This window comes from Lasioglossum baleicum, chromosome 6, assembly GCF_051020765.1.
Source record: "Lasioglossum baleicum chromosome 6, iyLasBale1, whole genome shotgun sequence".
Taxonomy (NCBI): domain Eukaryota; kingdom Metazoa; phylum Arthropoda; class Insecta; order Hymenoptera; family Halictidae; genus Lasioglossum; species Lasioglossum baleicum.
In genome coordinates this window covers 5,509,744-5,526,592 of record NC_134934.1, presented here as the reverse complement: position 1 = coordinate 5,526,592, position 16,849 = coordinate 5,509,744, and the positions used below count along the sequence as shown (strand labels likewise).

The 16,849-nt window shown below is 45.1% G+C and overlaps 1 protein-coding gene across 3 annotated transcripts in view; it reads right to left on the bottom strand.

The window, feature by feature from the left end:
• Positions 1-2,609: 2,609 nt before the first annotated feature.
• LOC143209610 (uncharacterized) overlaps positions 2,610-16,849 on the bottom strand; it is a 54,616-nt gene continuing 40,376 nt past the window's right edge. For 2 of the 3 annotated variants that reach the window (XM_076425499.1, XM_076425500.1), the window contains exons 2-3: positions 9,096-10,211; positions 2,610-6,839 (exon numbers count right to left, since the gene is read on the bottom strand). In XM_076425499.1, the coding sequence (XP_076281614.1) occupies positions 5,836-6,839; positions 9,096-10,211 (2,120 nt within the window). In that variant the 3' untranslated portion in view covers positions 2,610-5,835. The remainder of the gene's footprint in view (positions 6,840-9,095; positions 10,212-16,849) is intronic. The other variant, XM_076425501.1, reaches the window with a different exon arrangement.

The following is a 16,849-nucleotide window of genomic DNA, read 5'->3' as shown; positions in this document are numbered from 1 at the left end:
TTCCTTTTCTCGCGAGTTCGAGCGGAATATGCCGACAGAATACTATTATGCTCGCCGATACCCGCGGACGAACAATGAGTCGCGAGGTAAGAAACGCCTGGCACGATTAAAGAAAAAGGAGCTTTATTTCGGCCGTGCCGAAATTAAAAATTCCTCGCGTACCTGCTCAGGTGCGCGTCGCCGAGCCGGACCGTGGGAAACTGGATCTTTTCGCGGTGGGACCCCCGCGAAACTTTGCGCGAATCGTATACGGTGCTCGAACTATAGCCGATTAGGGGATCAGGGAGGGGCTCGTTTCGCGGGGATGCGCGAATTTTGATTGTCTCTGGAACGATTTGTTGGTCGACGGATAATTGATCGTCGTTTCCGCGTCGGTTAGGCTGCTTAGGGACGTGTTGGATTTAGGGCGAGTATGATTATAATGTTTGCAGTACACGTTCGTTGATGGACGCGCGAAAATTGAAGTGTAGCATTAAGTTCTGTTGTAACGAGACGCTTAATTAGTAGAGTTAATGATAGAAATATTATCTTGGTCATTAAGTAATGCTTGAGTATCGACGAGATTACAGGAGATCAGTAACTGAAGAAACAATAAGTTTCTTAACTATTTGAGTGCCATGCACCCTTGCTTAGTCAATTGAGCACTTTCACCAACACTTTTCACCAGGATATAGTACTTTCCTCCTTTAGCGTCGCGTTCTATCCCCACAACTATCAGAAAACAACGTCCACTGCTCGATAAGATTCGCCACACAAAACATCATCCACTTGATAACATTCCCCTGTAAATTAACATTCCCCTCAAATAACATGACGTTAAAGACGGGAAATTGTACGAACGACGATTGTGTCCGAGAATTTAATCAGAAATCGTCGGAATAAGATGATACAGTGTACTTCAACCCAGACGTCTCCGACCAGCGAGACGTTCTGGAGCAGTGGAGGCCATTCGTTTTCGCATTGATTGGCTAACGACTCATCCCTACCTCTCCATCGCCTATATTCCTGTATGGTGGGGATAACGACGCGACGTTACAGAAGCAAAGTAACATTAAACAACGATACCAGTAGTCAACAGCCGTAGAACGTGAACAGCTATTTTCGCGCGGCAAAGAAAGAAGAAAAGGAACTTAAAAAATATAAAACGTCGACGAACGAATATCGGGCTACGCGACGATCACATCGTCGTTTTTCGGCCATTCTCGCGGTTTCCGGCGCACCTGCACGTCTTCCACCTTGTTCCCCGCCCTCTTTTCTCCCTTATATTGATTTTTTTTTCGTTCGCGGCGTGGTCCCGCGAACGGGATATAAGTAAAATCTCTGATTAATTAAATAATGAGTCGATTAACGTGACGCCTGACGACACGATCACCCCGGTTTGTGACCCCCACCCCAACCCACCCCCCTTACCCTCTCGATCAACATGTTTCTCCCCATCCCGCCCCTGCTCCCTTCGGTTTCGTCGTATTTTTTATCGTTTCTTCTTTTTCTCTCCCGCGATATCTTTCGGCCCTCTTCCCCGCTCGCCACCCAAAATCGTCTCCCCGCGCGCATTTTCCCTTTCGTACTGTATCAGAGTATCGATAATTGCAGTTCTGAATATAATTATTAATTAATATACCTTCCTAAAATACGGTCAAATCACTGCCGCGAGCAGCAATTCCGAGGCACTACGAACAGGCCACAGAGAGTATGGCCGCACAATTATTTCATCTTCAGATCATCTCTGTGTGTCTAATCATACGATAAAAGACTAACTGTAGAACGCCTAATATACGTATAATCGTAATTATCAATATGTATACATATATATAATAATTGTTGGTATATATATACATATACATATATTTTTATGCATCTCGTCTATAGGTATAGATCATCAATAATATTATATATATATACATAACATATACGTATATATACATTATACGTATTCTATATACATATACGTGTAATGTATATATACACACATATACATACATATATTTATAATGTACAATAATTAGAGAGATCACACGTCTTAATATAGAAATTTAAAAGACTATTCTCTAGTACGTTGAAATTTCCTCGTATCATTTCCTCCTCGTTCCTCGTCTCGTTTAAGTATTGCCACGAAATATATAATCCTCCTCCACCCTTCCCTCCCACCCTTTCCCCCTTCTAATCCTTCGTTCGCGATGATAATGTTCAATTATAATTATTACTCTCGTTATTATTAAAGTTCCGAACGAGAACGGACTTCGAAAAACGAGGCTCCTCCAATAAAGTCTTCGTATCTCCTCCCGGCGCTCCGGTCGTGTTTCTCCACACCGTCTCGTTCGCGCGTGTCTCCCTTTGCGTCGCGCGCAACCATCCCCCCTCCCCCTATATAACCCCGTCCGTTCCTCTCAGTTCCATTAAGCTACTATCTATCGACTATAACCCTACGTGTTTAAACCGCTATACTCTCTATACGGTGTCTCAGCCTTCTTCCACGTTCCCTCCTCCGTTTTTCTTTTTTCTCTCATCCTCGTGCGCGTGGTTCGCTTGTTTTATCTCCCCTCTCTCTCTCTCTCACCCCCTTTCCCCTTCTCTCTCTCTCGTCTACTCACTTACACCTTATTTATTTATATATATATATATAGCATTTACGTATCAGCACCAATCTGATTTTAAAACCGATTCAAAATATCATCATTATAGTTAATAGAATAATATATATATAACCTGTCGTATAAATATACATTCAAATATTACTATAGTATACAAGAGTCGTAACCCCTCTTCCCTCCGTATCGGCGTCGTCGTCGACTTGTCGTACAGAAAAGCTATGGCTCAGCACGCTGGCGGCCCTCGGCCTCGTAAATCCCCTACCTAATCTCTCCTCTCTCCTTCTCCTCTCCACATCGTCCTCCTACCCACTTCTTTTTCCCTTCATTTTTCTACCCCCGTACCGTCCCACTCGCCTCCCCTTTTTTTTTTCGTCTCTTCGTCCTCTCCGCTTCTTCTTCTTCTCCCTCCTCTTATTTTTCTCCACTCTTTCTCTCTCCCTCTCTCTCTCTCTCTCTCTCTCTCTCTCTCTCTCTTGTATCCTTCAGCGATCCTGCCCACTCGCGACTCTTCGCTCTCTATCTTCCAAACCCTGTTCTCTCGCCTCTATCACACGCGTTCAAACATACTCACACACAAACACACTTCGGCACGCACTCTCTCTCTTTCTTTCTCTCGGACACACTCACTCCCTCCGTCTCTCTTTCTCACTCGGGCCGTTCTTTTCCACGGCGTCTCCGCATTTTTGTTTCATTTGTTTGTTTGTTTGTTTGTCCGCCGGGGCGAACGGCTTTACATATTTACAGGCATTCTTCTCGTGGTCGTGTGTTCACCTCCCATCTCAAAGTATCTATACGATCGTATTCTTCTTCTTCGACTCCACTCTATCGTCTTCCTCTTTTCGTCTTTGTTACTTTCTCTCTATCTCTCTCTCTTTTCTCGTGGATTCTTTAAACATAGGCAAGTTAAATATCGTATCACAATCGTTTTCCCTCGCTCTTTCCTAAACTCTTATACTTCTCCTCTGTTCTCTACTCTCATAATCGAACCCCTTCAACCCGTGCGAACTAGTTCCGAACGGGCTCGGACCGGTGCGAACATTCAACGACACCCTCGGACGGCCTGCCTGCCCGGAACCACCAAAACTTTCTCTCTCTCTCTCTCTTTCTTTCTTTCATTTTCTCTTACTCACTCTCTCTCTCTCTCTCTCTCTCTCTCTCTTTCTCTCTTTCTATCGAGCTGCAGCAGACCCGTTTACAATGCGATCAAAAAATTGTTTTATGCAAAATAGAAATTTCCTACATTGGTTGCAAGGAACAGAAGCTAAATGACAATGTGTTTCGTTTTTCAAGCATTTGAACAAGTCGCAAATAATTGAAATCTTATCATGTCTGCACAGAGTCGCCAAGACTACGTCTCGCCACTCTACCTTCCCCCTGTACCAGCACGGTCACGTGATGCGTTCCATCTCCGTTGTTCATGTGTCACAATGTCACGTGACTAATCCGGTACTGGCAGAAAGATGGTAACTTTTTCTGTGTCCGCATAGTTTTGCATCATTTCTGTCATAAATGTATAAAATCTTCAGTCTAGTGATAAAAATGCACCGTCCAAGAGTTACAATGCAACGAAGATTTTTAGTGTTTGACTGTTAAAGTAATTGTTTGATCGCGCTGTAGTCTGCTCGCTTGTTTCGCGGAAATAAACGCGAGAAGGTACGGACGCCCCGCACCTCTGTTGTAATCTATTGTTATTGTTATATATAAAAAATAGGTGTATGGGAGAATAGACGAGACTCTTCGTTGGTTGATACGCACCTGTCCGGCGCCGGTCCACAGCTCGACGGCCAACTCCGTCGGCCACGGTCAAGGACACACATCCCTGGCCTGACCTCGTTCATGCGTCCACCTCGCTGGATCATGCTCTCGTTAATCGTGTCTATTGCGAGTACTGCCTGGACGAAAATTTCGTCGGTCGCTCGATCCGTGGGATTTCTCTGCGAACTCGTTTTGCTTCGCGATTATTTGCCTAAACCTGCAGGCTACACGGTCTACCGTTCTCTTAGGGGATGCTCGTTAAGATCTTTATGTAACGATTTGCAATTGAAAGTTCGTCGGTTCTAGAAATTGGTTTTGGAGATTCTATCGTAGGTATTTGGTCGATTATAGTTTAATCGAGAAATCATCCATTTTGTTTCAGGAGGAATCATTCCTTACAGTGGTCACTACCTCGTTTGAAGAAAATTCTTTTCAAAAGTGTGAAGTGTTTCAACGAATTTAATGATGTTTTACTATCAGTATATGCTAGGCTATATGTATTCTGATACACTCGTAACTGGTGAAATACAGTTCCTGTGCCCTGTGCTCTATCTTTCTCTTCAGAAGAGTCTTCCAGAATGAATTTTTATTTCTATTCGTTCTAAATCCAATGTATTAACGTACCATAATTTGAGTGCACATTTTAATCCATTCGTAGGTAGTAAAAGTCTGTACAATTAAAAGAAAATTACTTCGTTACAGAGACATCATTCAAAGGAATGTCGACCATTTCCCAAGAAAAAGGATGTTTCCCTGCAATCCACAATCCCGACCTACAAAAGCGACAAAGTTACATAAAAATCACCATATAAACTTACCAAACATCCTCTCCCACCGCGAACTCCTAAAACCTCATAGACTCATCAACCTCGTTCCCTCGGATCGACCGATCGACCTCTTCCACCTTATAATAACATATCAACTGTGACATAACACGGAGAGTATCAACCATCAGGTAACAACATCAATCTAAAACAGTGTGTATCTCTTTTGGAGCATGACCCAGCGATCTCTCTGCACATGAACCAAGATCACCCGGGGGTCCTCTACAAATCTGTACTGACCGGTTCACCGAACTTGAACGTGTCCTGTTGAATCAAACACCTGGTCAATTATTGCACGGGGTCCGAGGTTGAAGAAAAGAACGAGACAGAGACTGCCAAGTAGAAGACGAAGAAGAAGACGAAGACGAAGATAAATCCGAAGAGGACAGCCAGCGATGGCCGTCGAGCATGATCGGCGCCGATGCAAGGATTCTCGCAGGGTTCGGAACTGGGGAACGAAAACACTGTGGGCCCTATCATCGAATGTTGAACAACTGTCACGGGTAGTGTTGCTGGATGGGCTGGTGTGTGGTGGCGCAACGGTGGGCGGCAGCGGCAGCTATGGTGGCCGGCGGACCGGCGTCTGGTTGCAGCGGGTGACCGAAGCATCGCTGAAACCTCAGCGGTATTCCTGCTTGCTAGTAGGCGGCAGGATGGACGGTTAGTCACTGGGGCGGCAGACCGGTCGGCGGTTTGAACTCGCCGGCGACGGACACTCCGTTCGTCTGGCCGGGGAACTGTGCCGTCGACACCGGCGGTTGGTGGTTGAAGGCCGGTGCGTAGCATTGCGGGAAATAGAGCTCAGGTTTGACGACGGTGGGCGTCAATCCACGAGGGACCGGCACTGGTCCGAGACCGGCAGGAGTGCCCGGCGGTTTGGTGTCGCTGCTCGAGTTCCGGCGCACCTTGGCCGCGTGCGGGTTCATGTGGTTGTCGATGTGCTTCTTGACTTCGGGTTCGGTGGCGAACCTGCGCCTGCAGTTGGGCATCGGGCAGCAGAACGGTCGGTCGCCCTGGTGGGTGCGCGTGTGCTGGTCCAAGATCGCCTTCTGTCGGAAGTCCTTGCCACACTGCTGGCACTTGTACGGCTTCTCGCCGGTGTGGATGCGCAGATGCTGATTCAGGATCGTGCGCTGCCGGAAATTACGGCCGCAATACACGCAGCCGTACGGCTTCTCGTTCGTGTGGATACGGAGGTGTTGGGTCAGGTGGGACTGCTGTCGGAACCTTTTGCCGCATTCCGGGCAAGGGTACGGCCTCGACTCGATGTGGATGCACCCGTGCTGGAGCAACGTAGACTTCTGCTTGAACTCCTTCTGGCAGATCGGGCAACGCACGTACAACGGCATACCCGCCGAACGACCGTGTTGTATCACGTCCGGAAGACAGCTCTTGCTGCCACCTTGTTGCTTGATGTACTGCAGTGCGCCGAAGCTACCCGTACCACCCGCACCAAACACCGCGTGGTTCCCGCCCTTCGGGTCCTTGAAGTACGCCGGGTACTGGATCGAGTTCGCGTCCGGCGCCGGGCTGAACGCACCCGATTGCGTGTCCGTGTCGCCGAACGTCGAGGCTACCTCCTCCTTCCCCTCCTCCGGTGGGAACGGCACGTCCTGCGGCCACAGGGTCGGCGTCATACCGTTCTTGAAGATCAGGTGCGGGCTCACGTCTGAAACAGAGAAACCCACGCACACGGTTCATCCTCTCGGTTGATGGGATAACAGAGACGAGTTTTGGAGGAGACACTTTGATTTTTGTTAGTCGGCCGGAGACTTCGCGGACTAGAGATTTCGGTCGCGGGGGTCGGCTCACGCGAAGAGCCCGGGCTGTGGATCACCATTTTTTAATGGAGTTTCTTCTGTTCACTCGGTTTAGCATGTTGTCAAGGTGCTCCGTGGTTTCGGCTCTTTTGGAAAATGTAAGACTGAAGGTTGCCTCACATCCACGAACGATCTAGTTCTCTAAGAAAAATGTTTTAAACTTTTTAATCTACAGCGTCCTTCAATTAAAATCAGAACTGTCCCGAAAATATCCAGCATTTCCTCTAAACCCTGAAGATCGCTGAAGAGCAACCTTGACGAACATTTCGAAAGTATCGTCGCAGAACCATCGTTCTAAAAAAGCGTTCCACAGCACGGATCTCTGTCAGCCGGTATGCCCGAAGTTATCCGTGTTCGTTTGACGGTCCAGACCGGATGTTAATCAAGCGAAAGAGACCGCGACAGACGGAGCGAATCGCGATCGCTAACGAGGTTTTTACGCGCGGCTTGGTTCATCATCACCGAGAGATCCACCTCCTCCACCTTCGCGAAAGGACGCGTTTAATGGGAAGACCATGGAGGAGTTAGGCGACGTTAGCAGCGACAGCCAGAATAGAGATTGTATATTAATATCGTGATGAGGTCCCGTATGCGACGAAGAGCGGGCTGCTGGACGTTGGATCGTGGAGAACAATGGGAAACATGGGGGATAATGTTGCAGACCAGGGCTATCCTTCTTTTCGGTCCTGGTCAAGTGAACTTCATTAATTGAGGACCTTGTGACCTAGCAATTTAAGCTTTCTTCAATCTTGCGGACGAGAGTGAAAAACAGAACTACTTCACTATGCCTGCCCTTCTCTATGCGAGTTCAATGGAGTGGTGAGATCAGCAACTGAGATTTTTACAAGGAACGAGGCATCCAATCATTTGCATTTGAAGGTCGTGAAGGGAATTGAATGTGGCCTAACCACAATTTGAATAGCCCTGTTGCAGAGGATACTGGATTCTGATGGATCCAGGAGGATCAAGGGTAGACGAAGAGGGAGGCTCCTCTATCTCACAGCTCACCAGCACTCTCGCGTCCAGCTCAACCGTTTTGATGCTTCGGTTGGCCTTGGCTCGTTGCTCTCTCGAACTACTGTCTGTCCACGAGAAGATGGACCCCACTCTTAACGCTAGTAAGGATTCTAAGTTCTAGAGTGACAGCAAGATATCATCAACACGTCGCTCGATAATTATTTATTTTCTTCGTTGAACGATTCAGGCCATTACGAAGTATTTCTAACGCGGAGGATATCTGACAGCGGGGATATAAGATTTTCTGTGCCATCTTCTCGTGGACGAACTTACGCGTTTCTTCCTCAGTCTTCGCGAACCGCGCGAACGAGCGAAGTGCAGCGATCTATGAACTGCGGACGAGCACGTTGTCTGCGTGTTGCGGATCGAGGACAAAGCGGAAAACTAAAGCGGATCGACTGACAATGAGCCGCTCAATCCGGAAATGGTGCAAGTCGAAACAGCTATTTATTGGATAACAGGATTCAACTTCATTTCTTTGAACACTAGTAAAAAAATTGCTAAAAATTTGGATAGATAAACTTTCGCTGTTTTTATCAAATAATGTAAGATTTTGCTTACGTACCATGTAATTTTTTGTAACGTTATCAATGAATGGTCAAACAAAATCGACTTACACCACTTTCACACGAAGCTGCTCAGGTAGCGAGACAGATAGAATAGGAACTGAAAAGAGGGGGATGACGATTTGTTAGTAACGAAAGTCATGGACAAGTGGCATGAATATAGAGAGAGAGAGAAGAGAGTGAGAGAGATAGAAAGAGAGAGAACGATGAGAGAACGGTGGCTGATGTACGAACGGCGCGTCTCTCAATGATCGACCGGCGACGATGAGATGAGACGAGACACGGTGTCGATGGTGATCGTCGATGACTGGGGCTGAAGCTCGAACAACAGTCTACATACGGTCGACAAAGTAAAAGGCGAAGATAGACGATGAAGTAAAAAAAAAAAGTGAAAAAAAGAGAAACATAAAGAAAACGAAAGACGAAGAAAACAAAAAAAAAAGAAAGAACCCCCGGTGAATGGGTCAGTGTGGTTGTGGTGGACGCCCTCTGGGAGTCTGGGAGGCAGAGAGAAATGCTCGCCTTGGTGTGTGCGGACGTGCTGATTCAGGATCGCCTTCTGACGGAAGTGTTTTCCGCACTCCGGACATTGGTATGGCTTCTCACCCGAGTGGATGCGCAGATGCTGGTTGAGGATCGCACGCTGCCGGAACGTACGCTCGCAGTACACGCACGCGTACGGCTTCTCGTTCGCGTGTATGCGCAGATGCTGCGTTAGGTGCGATTGTTGCCGGAACCGCTTCCCGCACTCCGGGCACCCGTATGGCCGGCTGTCCGTATGGATCCTCTCGTGTTGCAGCAGCGTCGACTTTTGCTTGAAGTCTTTGCCGCATGTCAGACACTTGAACAACCGTAGATCGCTGTTCGCCCCTTTACCGGACTTGCCGCTTTGCTGGACGATGTCCGGTAGACCGGTTGCCATGTTCGGGGCCCCGGGGCTTGCGTACTGGTGTCCGTCGAGGCCGGGCCCGCCGTCACCCTGGCCGAGGGACGTCAGCATCACGCCCGGTTGCTTCAAATAGTGCAACGCGGAGAAACCGCCGGGCGTGAGCATGTGCGGCGGCACGGACGGCGACGGATGCGGCCGGGCCTCTTTGAAATAGTGCTGGGGATACTGCTGAAGCTCCCCGGCCCCGGGGAAACAGTCGCTGCGGTCCACCTCGTGTGGCGTCAGCTGTTGCTGTGGCGAATGATCCTGCTGCTGCGACTGTTGTTGCTGTTGTTGTTGTTGTTGTTGCTGCTGTTGTTGCTGTTGGACCTGCTGTTGTTGTTGTTGCTGTTGAACTTGCTGCTGTTGCGACTGCTGTTGCTGTTGTTGTTGTTGTTGTTGCTGCTGAGAGGTCGCCTGACTCGATTGTATGTCGTCGTCGGGCGGGGTTAAGGCTTGAGGCTCAGGCGGGGCCGACGGGTACGGTGAGGGCACTGGAGAGGCCAACGAAGGCGGGGGACCGCTTTCTCCCTCGACTGGTGGACCACAGGCCTGCTGTGGACTGCCGGACGAGGAGGAGCCCTGCTGTTGCTGTTGTTGCTGTTGCTGCGGGTACAGTCCCCCGTCCTGGAGAGATCCCGGCCCCGGGCCCCATTGCCCCTGGGGTCTCTCCATGTTGTCCTTGTACAATACGTACGGCGCGCCAGTATCTGCAATCAGACAAGCCGAACGAACCTTTATCGATAACCGACCCGTGCTCGAGAGGAAGAACGGTGACTCTGACCGTCTCCCTTTGTCTTTGCGGTACGAGGAGCAGGAGGACTTGCATTCGGGATTTTGTCAATACGGTGATGAGGTTTTCAGGATTTTCTGCGAATGAGATCTTCGAGGTTTTTTAGGGGATGGGGCTTTTGATTCGTTTTGATTCAATTCGCAAATGTCGCAAAGAACACAATCATCAGAGACATCTGCCGTTTGGAGTCTAGCAGAAACACTGTCATGCCCCTGACTTAGAAAAATTATTAAATGAGGCTTCAAGTCGTCCTAAAGACTTCTCTTGAACATATCCCCATATCATTCGATTAACTAATCACCTCGTAAATAACAATTGATGATCGCAAACAATCTAACTTCGATATTCCAAATACCGTTCATTCACAGCGAATCCAAGTAACACTGACTACTATCCGGTGAATACCATTCATTTTAAAATAACGTAGTCCCAAGGATAACCAGACTCAAGCGTCGTCGTAATCCTCCCCGGCGTTTCTTCCCGAAATCCCCACAGGACCAAGATATCGCGATCCTTCGGACGTGTTCCGATCGCTCGTTCAACTTTCGTCGCCACAGGACACGGGAAAGGAAGAGGAAAGCGATAGACACTCGAGGGTGTCGTAAATTAGGTTTTTCTCAACCTTGCTGCTCTAGCAAACGGTCTAAACAGTATCCCGAAACTTCGAACTTCTTTTCTAAACTCATTTAAATAATTCTCAGTCTATCAATTCCTCCTAAAGTACAATGTTTAAAACCATACACATGTGTAGGAGGCTTCTCATAATAAAGGATGGATATACTTTTTAAATCATTCTACTCCTACATATATCTATCATAAACAAAACGGCCAAAAATTTGGATCGACACATTCTTGTCATTTTTATAAAGTGATACAAAGGAGCCACTTTTATAACTCCGTAGACCTAGTGTTAGAAATGACTAGTCATCTCAAGGCAAGGGGTTAATGACCGATTTGGTGGAATCATTTTTCGAGCGAGGGTCACGATCCATTTCTAAGGGAACTCCTGGAGACCAGAATGGACCGTGAAGTGGTTCCCATTGATATTTGCCGGGCACTTCCGGAAGAAGGACAAACCTTCAGGATCGGTTTTGAACGGCTAATCGAGCCCCACCGTCGTCGACGAGCAACTTTCGAGCTGGTGGAACATTGTATCGGGGCCCAGGTACACTTTCTACCGCGTCCGATCGACCACGTTCCTGGTCACGCATGGTCAGATACGTCCGGCTCCGAGCATTCGCAAGTTCAACGGCTGTTATGCAGGTCGGATGCACGCGGGGATACACGTTCGCGCGAATGATTTATGAAGTGTTCCACTGTATCTGCGATGTCGAATCTTTCTTTCTCTCTCTACCCGGCCTTCTACGCGGCCGAAAAAATTCGAGGCCTCTCCTCTCTCTCTCTCTCTCTCTCTCTCTCTCTATTTCTCTCTCCCTCTCGCACTTCTCTTTTTCTCTCGCTTCTCTTGGCTCGGCCGTGGGCGGCGACCCGGTGTTCAGGCATTAGAACGCCGCAGAAAAGTCTATCAACGGATCGCATACTTCGAACGTGCAGGAACTGCACTCGAAAATGCACCGTTGCGGTTTCTTCATCGCGCGATTAATTGCTGAACATTTTCTGGCTCGAGATCTAGCTCGAGTCAGTAGAAACGGTCTGCGGTGGACAGACACGTTGGACATTTTGATTATGTTGATTTTATTTCAGTGACGAATAGAGACCGGATTTTATGCATCTATGTCAAAAATGATGTTCATGCAATTAAATGTGGCGTGGCACTCGATGTGGTATAATTGCTACAACAATGTTGTAATGTTTAAAAATGAAATACGTAGTCTAGTGAGCATGATTGAGATCACATTTCAGTATTTTGCTTTCAAAATTCATGAATAGATGCATTGCTTGAGTGCTAAAAAATTGAGCAATGAAGTGACAATTTTTCCATTCTGGATGAAAATAGACGGGTAGCTGACGAAAGTGGAACAGACTGAAAGAAGACACAGTCATCAATCTAACGAGACCCGTCTAGTCAATCGAGATATCTATGTTTCATTCTACAACAAGAGCCCCCAGCGATTGTTTCCACTGTCGTTAATAGAGAGATTAGTTATGATCGTTTTGATCGATGGCACGAGTCACGTCAGCGACTATTAGCGTCCGGGTCGCTTCGTTTCCCAGGCGATAGAGTTGATAGTCATCCAATAAAAGATTCCGATTGGCGCAGAGAAGTAATCCTAGCAAGCGGCTCCCGCGCTCGTTTCTGTTCTGCCACTTGAAATAGCAACCCCGCGAAGAAGGAATCTCTCGACAGGCCGAGTAATTGAATTGATAGAGCAGTCATCTAACAAACGATGAACCTCTGTTCGAGTGTCAGCAAATGGCCGAGCTATTACTCTCTTACCGGCAGCTTCCAGAAGACAGAGACTATACATCTGCATCGTTGCTCATCGGAGATCGCATTCGTCACGATCGACGGTTGACGATTCGAACTTGGTGGCTCTGGATTCACGGCAGAGCTAAGCAAGAAATTACTTTTCATCGAGTCCTTCGAATTTACATGTTTCTAGCAAATTGCCCCCAAATCTAATTGATTTTTATAGGGCTTCCACAGAAAATTCTCTGTAACAAGTTTCAAGTCGGTGCCCCTACCACAAGGGTAGTTACAGAGTAACCATGGTTTCACGAATTATGCTGTTGCTTCTGCCCCGCTCAACAAAAAATTACGAAAACATTCGTGAGCATTCTACCCAGTAGTACACGCGACAGCAAATTATCTCAGAATTTTTGGTCGCGAAATCGATTTTCAGAAAAATCCAGAGGCATATAAAATTGCCGGTTTTTTATCGAATTTTTTCGAATAGTACAGTATTTTCTCAGATTTCTCGGATTTTGCGAACAGGTTGAAAAAAGTTGGGAAAAATGCATATTTCGTATTATATGTGAAAGGTCGGAAACAAACAAAGGAGTAAACCATCAGGAAGAAAGATCAGAAACAACCAACAGAATGAACAACGAGGAACAAATGAAATCCGACAGCAAGACCATTCCCAATAGCAGCAAAGACAACCGCGAACGGAAAAGCGATTGAGATCAGGATCAAGGTTCGTTATGGCATCGTGGTAATCGCGTGGAGCCACGACACGATGGAAACAACAAGTACGAGCGCGGCTCTGGTCGGATCAGCCGCGGCGCCCGGCGCGCATCTCGTGATTACGGAGCTCGCATTATGCAACGTTACACAAAGTGTTCCGTTTTATCGGATTAATTACCCGCCGGCTCTTTATTCCATTCTTTCGTTGATCCGCGGCCGGTCAGCGTTCACTCGCTCGCGTAAAACGCTCGCGCGCTCGCTCCTTCCAGGCTGGTTTTGTTTCTGCATGCGGCGCGTGACGCATCGATGGATTATCTTCGTTCCTGTGTTTATTAATATCGAGCACGCTCCTCTCTCTTCTTTCTCTCTCTTCGTCTTGTTCATCTTCATCCTGAGAGGATCGTCCGCACCGCGTTGAACGACCGCGCTTTTGTTACTTGAACATTATTGTAAGTCTCAGGGATTGTTTAATTGGTGACTTGTAGGGATTGCAATACCGGTACATCGGTATACCGAATACTGGTATTTCGTGGTATTTCGCAATTTCGCAATTACGTGAAACTGGTATTTGCTTAGGTAAAATACCAGTATTTTCGGTATTATCTATAAATAATAAATATTTTGTTTGGGCATCTACTCTTATTTGAAATACGTATTTACTGTAGTACCAACATCAATCTCTGACGGTGTGTGTGTCTCTGTGTGGGTGTGCTATTTAAAAATAAACATTTCAAAAATATACAGTTAATAAATTAGTTGATGCTTTTTTCTATATATAGATATTATATAATAGACTGCACAACAATATTTTTATGTTACATTTACTGTTAGTATCTATACTATCTCTTTACTCCTAGTAATATGTTTTGTAAATATGTTTTGTTCCTTTATTATATTATTATAATGTAATCGTTTATTTTTCATATTATATTTTCTGTTTCTAATGTTAAAAATTATTATTTTACTGCTCTTCTTAATAATATTTGATTATAACATTTGTTCCTTTAGTTTATATTTGTACATAACAAAATTGTTTATGTTTTTATGGTTTATTATTTTTTGTATGAAACTAATAAATATGGCAAGGGAACAACTGTGTTTCTGTACCTCTTTGAAAATTCCTAATACCGGTATCAATACCGGTATTCCGGTACAACGTTCAAAAAAAAGAAAAATACCGGCAGTGGCGCGTTACTCTATGGACAATGTGGGCCAATGCCCGGGGCCCCAAGCAAAAGGGGGCCTCGAACACAAATCAAGATCCAAGATCCAAATTCTACGTTTTTCTCATGAACAGATTTAAAACTCAATCGAACTAATTAATAATTTTGCGGCAAAAAAGCCCGGGAAGTAAATATTTAAATAAATATTGCACTCATGTATGCATTAGATTTATAATGCTCTTTATATATCAATATGTGCAATTGTTTACCAAATATTTTGCATTTTTATGTAAAAGGTTTTCATGGATGAAGGAGAATTTCTTTCACTTTTTATGCAATAATAAGTATGTCGATGTTTTTACAATTGTTTTATCTTTTCCAACGTGAAAGTTATTTAGTTGGGGTTAGGGGCCCCGAAATTCTACTCTGCCCAAGGCAAAGTATTATATTTTTGGTCCGGTATTGCAAACCCTAGTGACTTGTACAGTGATTCGTGTAGCTGTTATCGGTTTTGATTTTTTGACGGCGATTTTCATTCAGTGAATTTTGTTTCATTTTTTAATGAGTTTCACTTCTGACATATAAATTGAATGTGGGTTCATTTTGACCCAAATCTTTAAAGATTTCACCTAATTTAACCGGCTTTGGTGGATAACTATCCTGCACTAATTTCCAATTACTTAAACCCTTGACTTATAAATTGAATCGGTCGTCAAGATTCTAGAAGTTGAAATTGTATGTAAAACAATTATGTAAAATGTATCATAGTAAACTCAGAAAATTGGCAGATTAAGTAAACACTCCTTACAATCAAGGATTTTCTAATCATGTCGTAATTTTCCTCTTGATAAATGAAAAAAGTCATTGAACCAAACTAATTTATATTATGATCCTATAACGTCACCATCAATTTTTTCAAGTTTCGCGTCATCAAATAAATTGGCTCGATTTTACTCAAGTCTTGCGGTCGCCGAGTTTGCCAGTGAATGTGTTAAAGAGTATAGAGGAATAGCTATGCGAGTGACTGCGGTACGTGTCTGGTGACACGGCTGGTTGCCGAGTGATGCACGGCCGCGCGTTCACGGTTCTCGCTCGTAGATCGCCCGTAGATCGCCGGTTCGATTCGCGTGCCACGGGATTCTGCGACGGAAGATACGCACCGCGAAACAATCACCGTTTCTTCTGTCTAATTGGACACGAGATCGATCAATTTTACCGACGTTCCGCAGATTCTGCTCAGAAATGACAGCGGGGAAAAACGAACGTTTCTGCGACGAGCCTCGTAAACTATCAACCCTTTTACTGCGTTGGCTGCGGTACGAGGAGTGATTGTTCTCTTCTAATTTATGGTTTACTTTTAATTAAACTGCGGATTTTGTGCATTAGAAAATTAATAGATTAAATTGAACCGACTGAAAATATTCAAGAATTCAAATCCAGGCTGCGGATTTTATGCAGTCATAACAGAAACGTGTAGGCGCAATTTTAAACAGGAAAAACATTCGAAAAATTCAAGCATACTGTTGGACTATTTTCGACTGACTCAAATTTTTAAGAAATCAGATTAATGCATACGTAAGTCCTGTATCTTACGATTAATACAGACAATTTCTATTTTACAGAAGAATCTGCAGTCTACTAAAAATATTAAAATTTTGACCTTATTACAGTGTAAATTTTATGGGCTGTTATATTTGATACAGCATTGTTCATTAAAATTACAAATACAAGTGAAATATGAAATTAATCACAAAACATCAATGTTAACTCGTTCAATATTTGAGATCATGATAAAAATATATTTTGGATAATTCGATAGGTTTTCGTTCCGGATGGAAAAGTGTGCATTACAATATAATAAACAATTTGATGAGACGCACAAATACAATGCAATATAAATATAAACTAAACGCAATTAAATGAGAAACCCAGAACAGCGCCCACCCATGAATTCATGCAATATTTGAGAAAATATGTTCTCGATAATTTTATGGGCTTCGATTCCCGAATGAGAAATATGTATTGATGTCATGAAAACATTGTATGAGACGTACAAATATAAATGTAAATTGAATTTTTCGGGTAAAATTGCGAAGAAAACTGTAAATTGTAAAAAATTGTAAGAAAACAGCGTTTTTAATCTAAATTACAACATACCCTACAACAATATAGCGAGCTATTACGACTTTCTACTCATCGAATCCGAGTCAGAGTGTTCCCCAAGTAGCCTACGACAAGCAATTTGCTGGCACACTGAACGTCAATTTAATTAACGCGAAGTGTCCCATCCGCGTGGATCAGCGA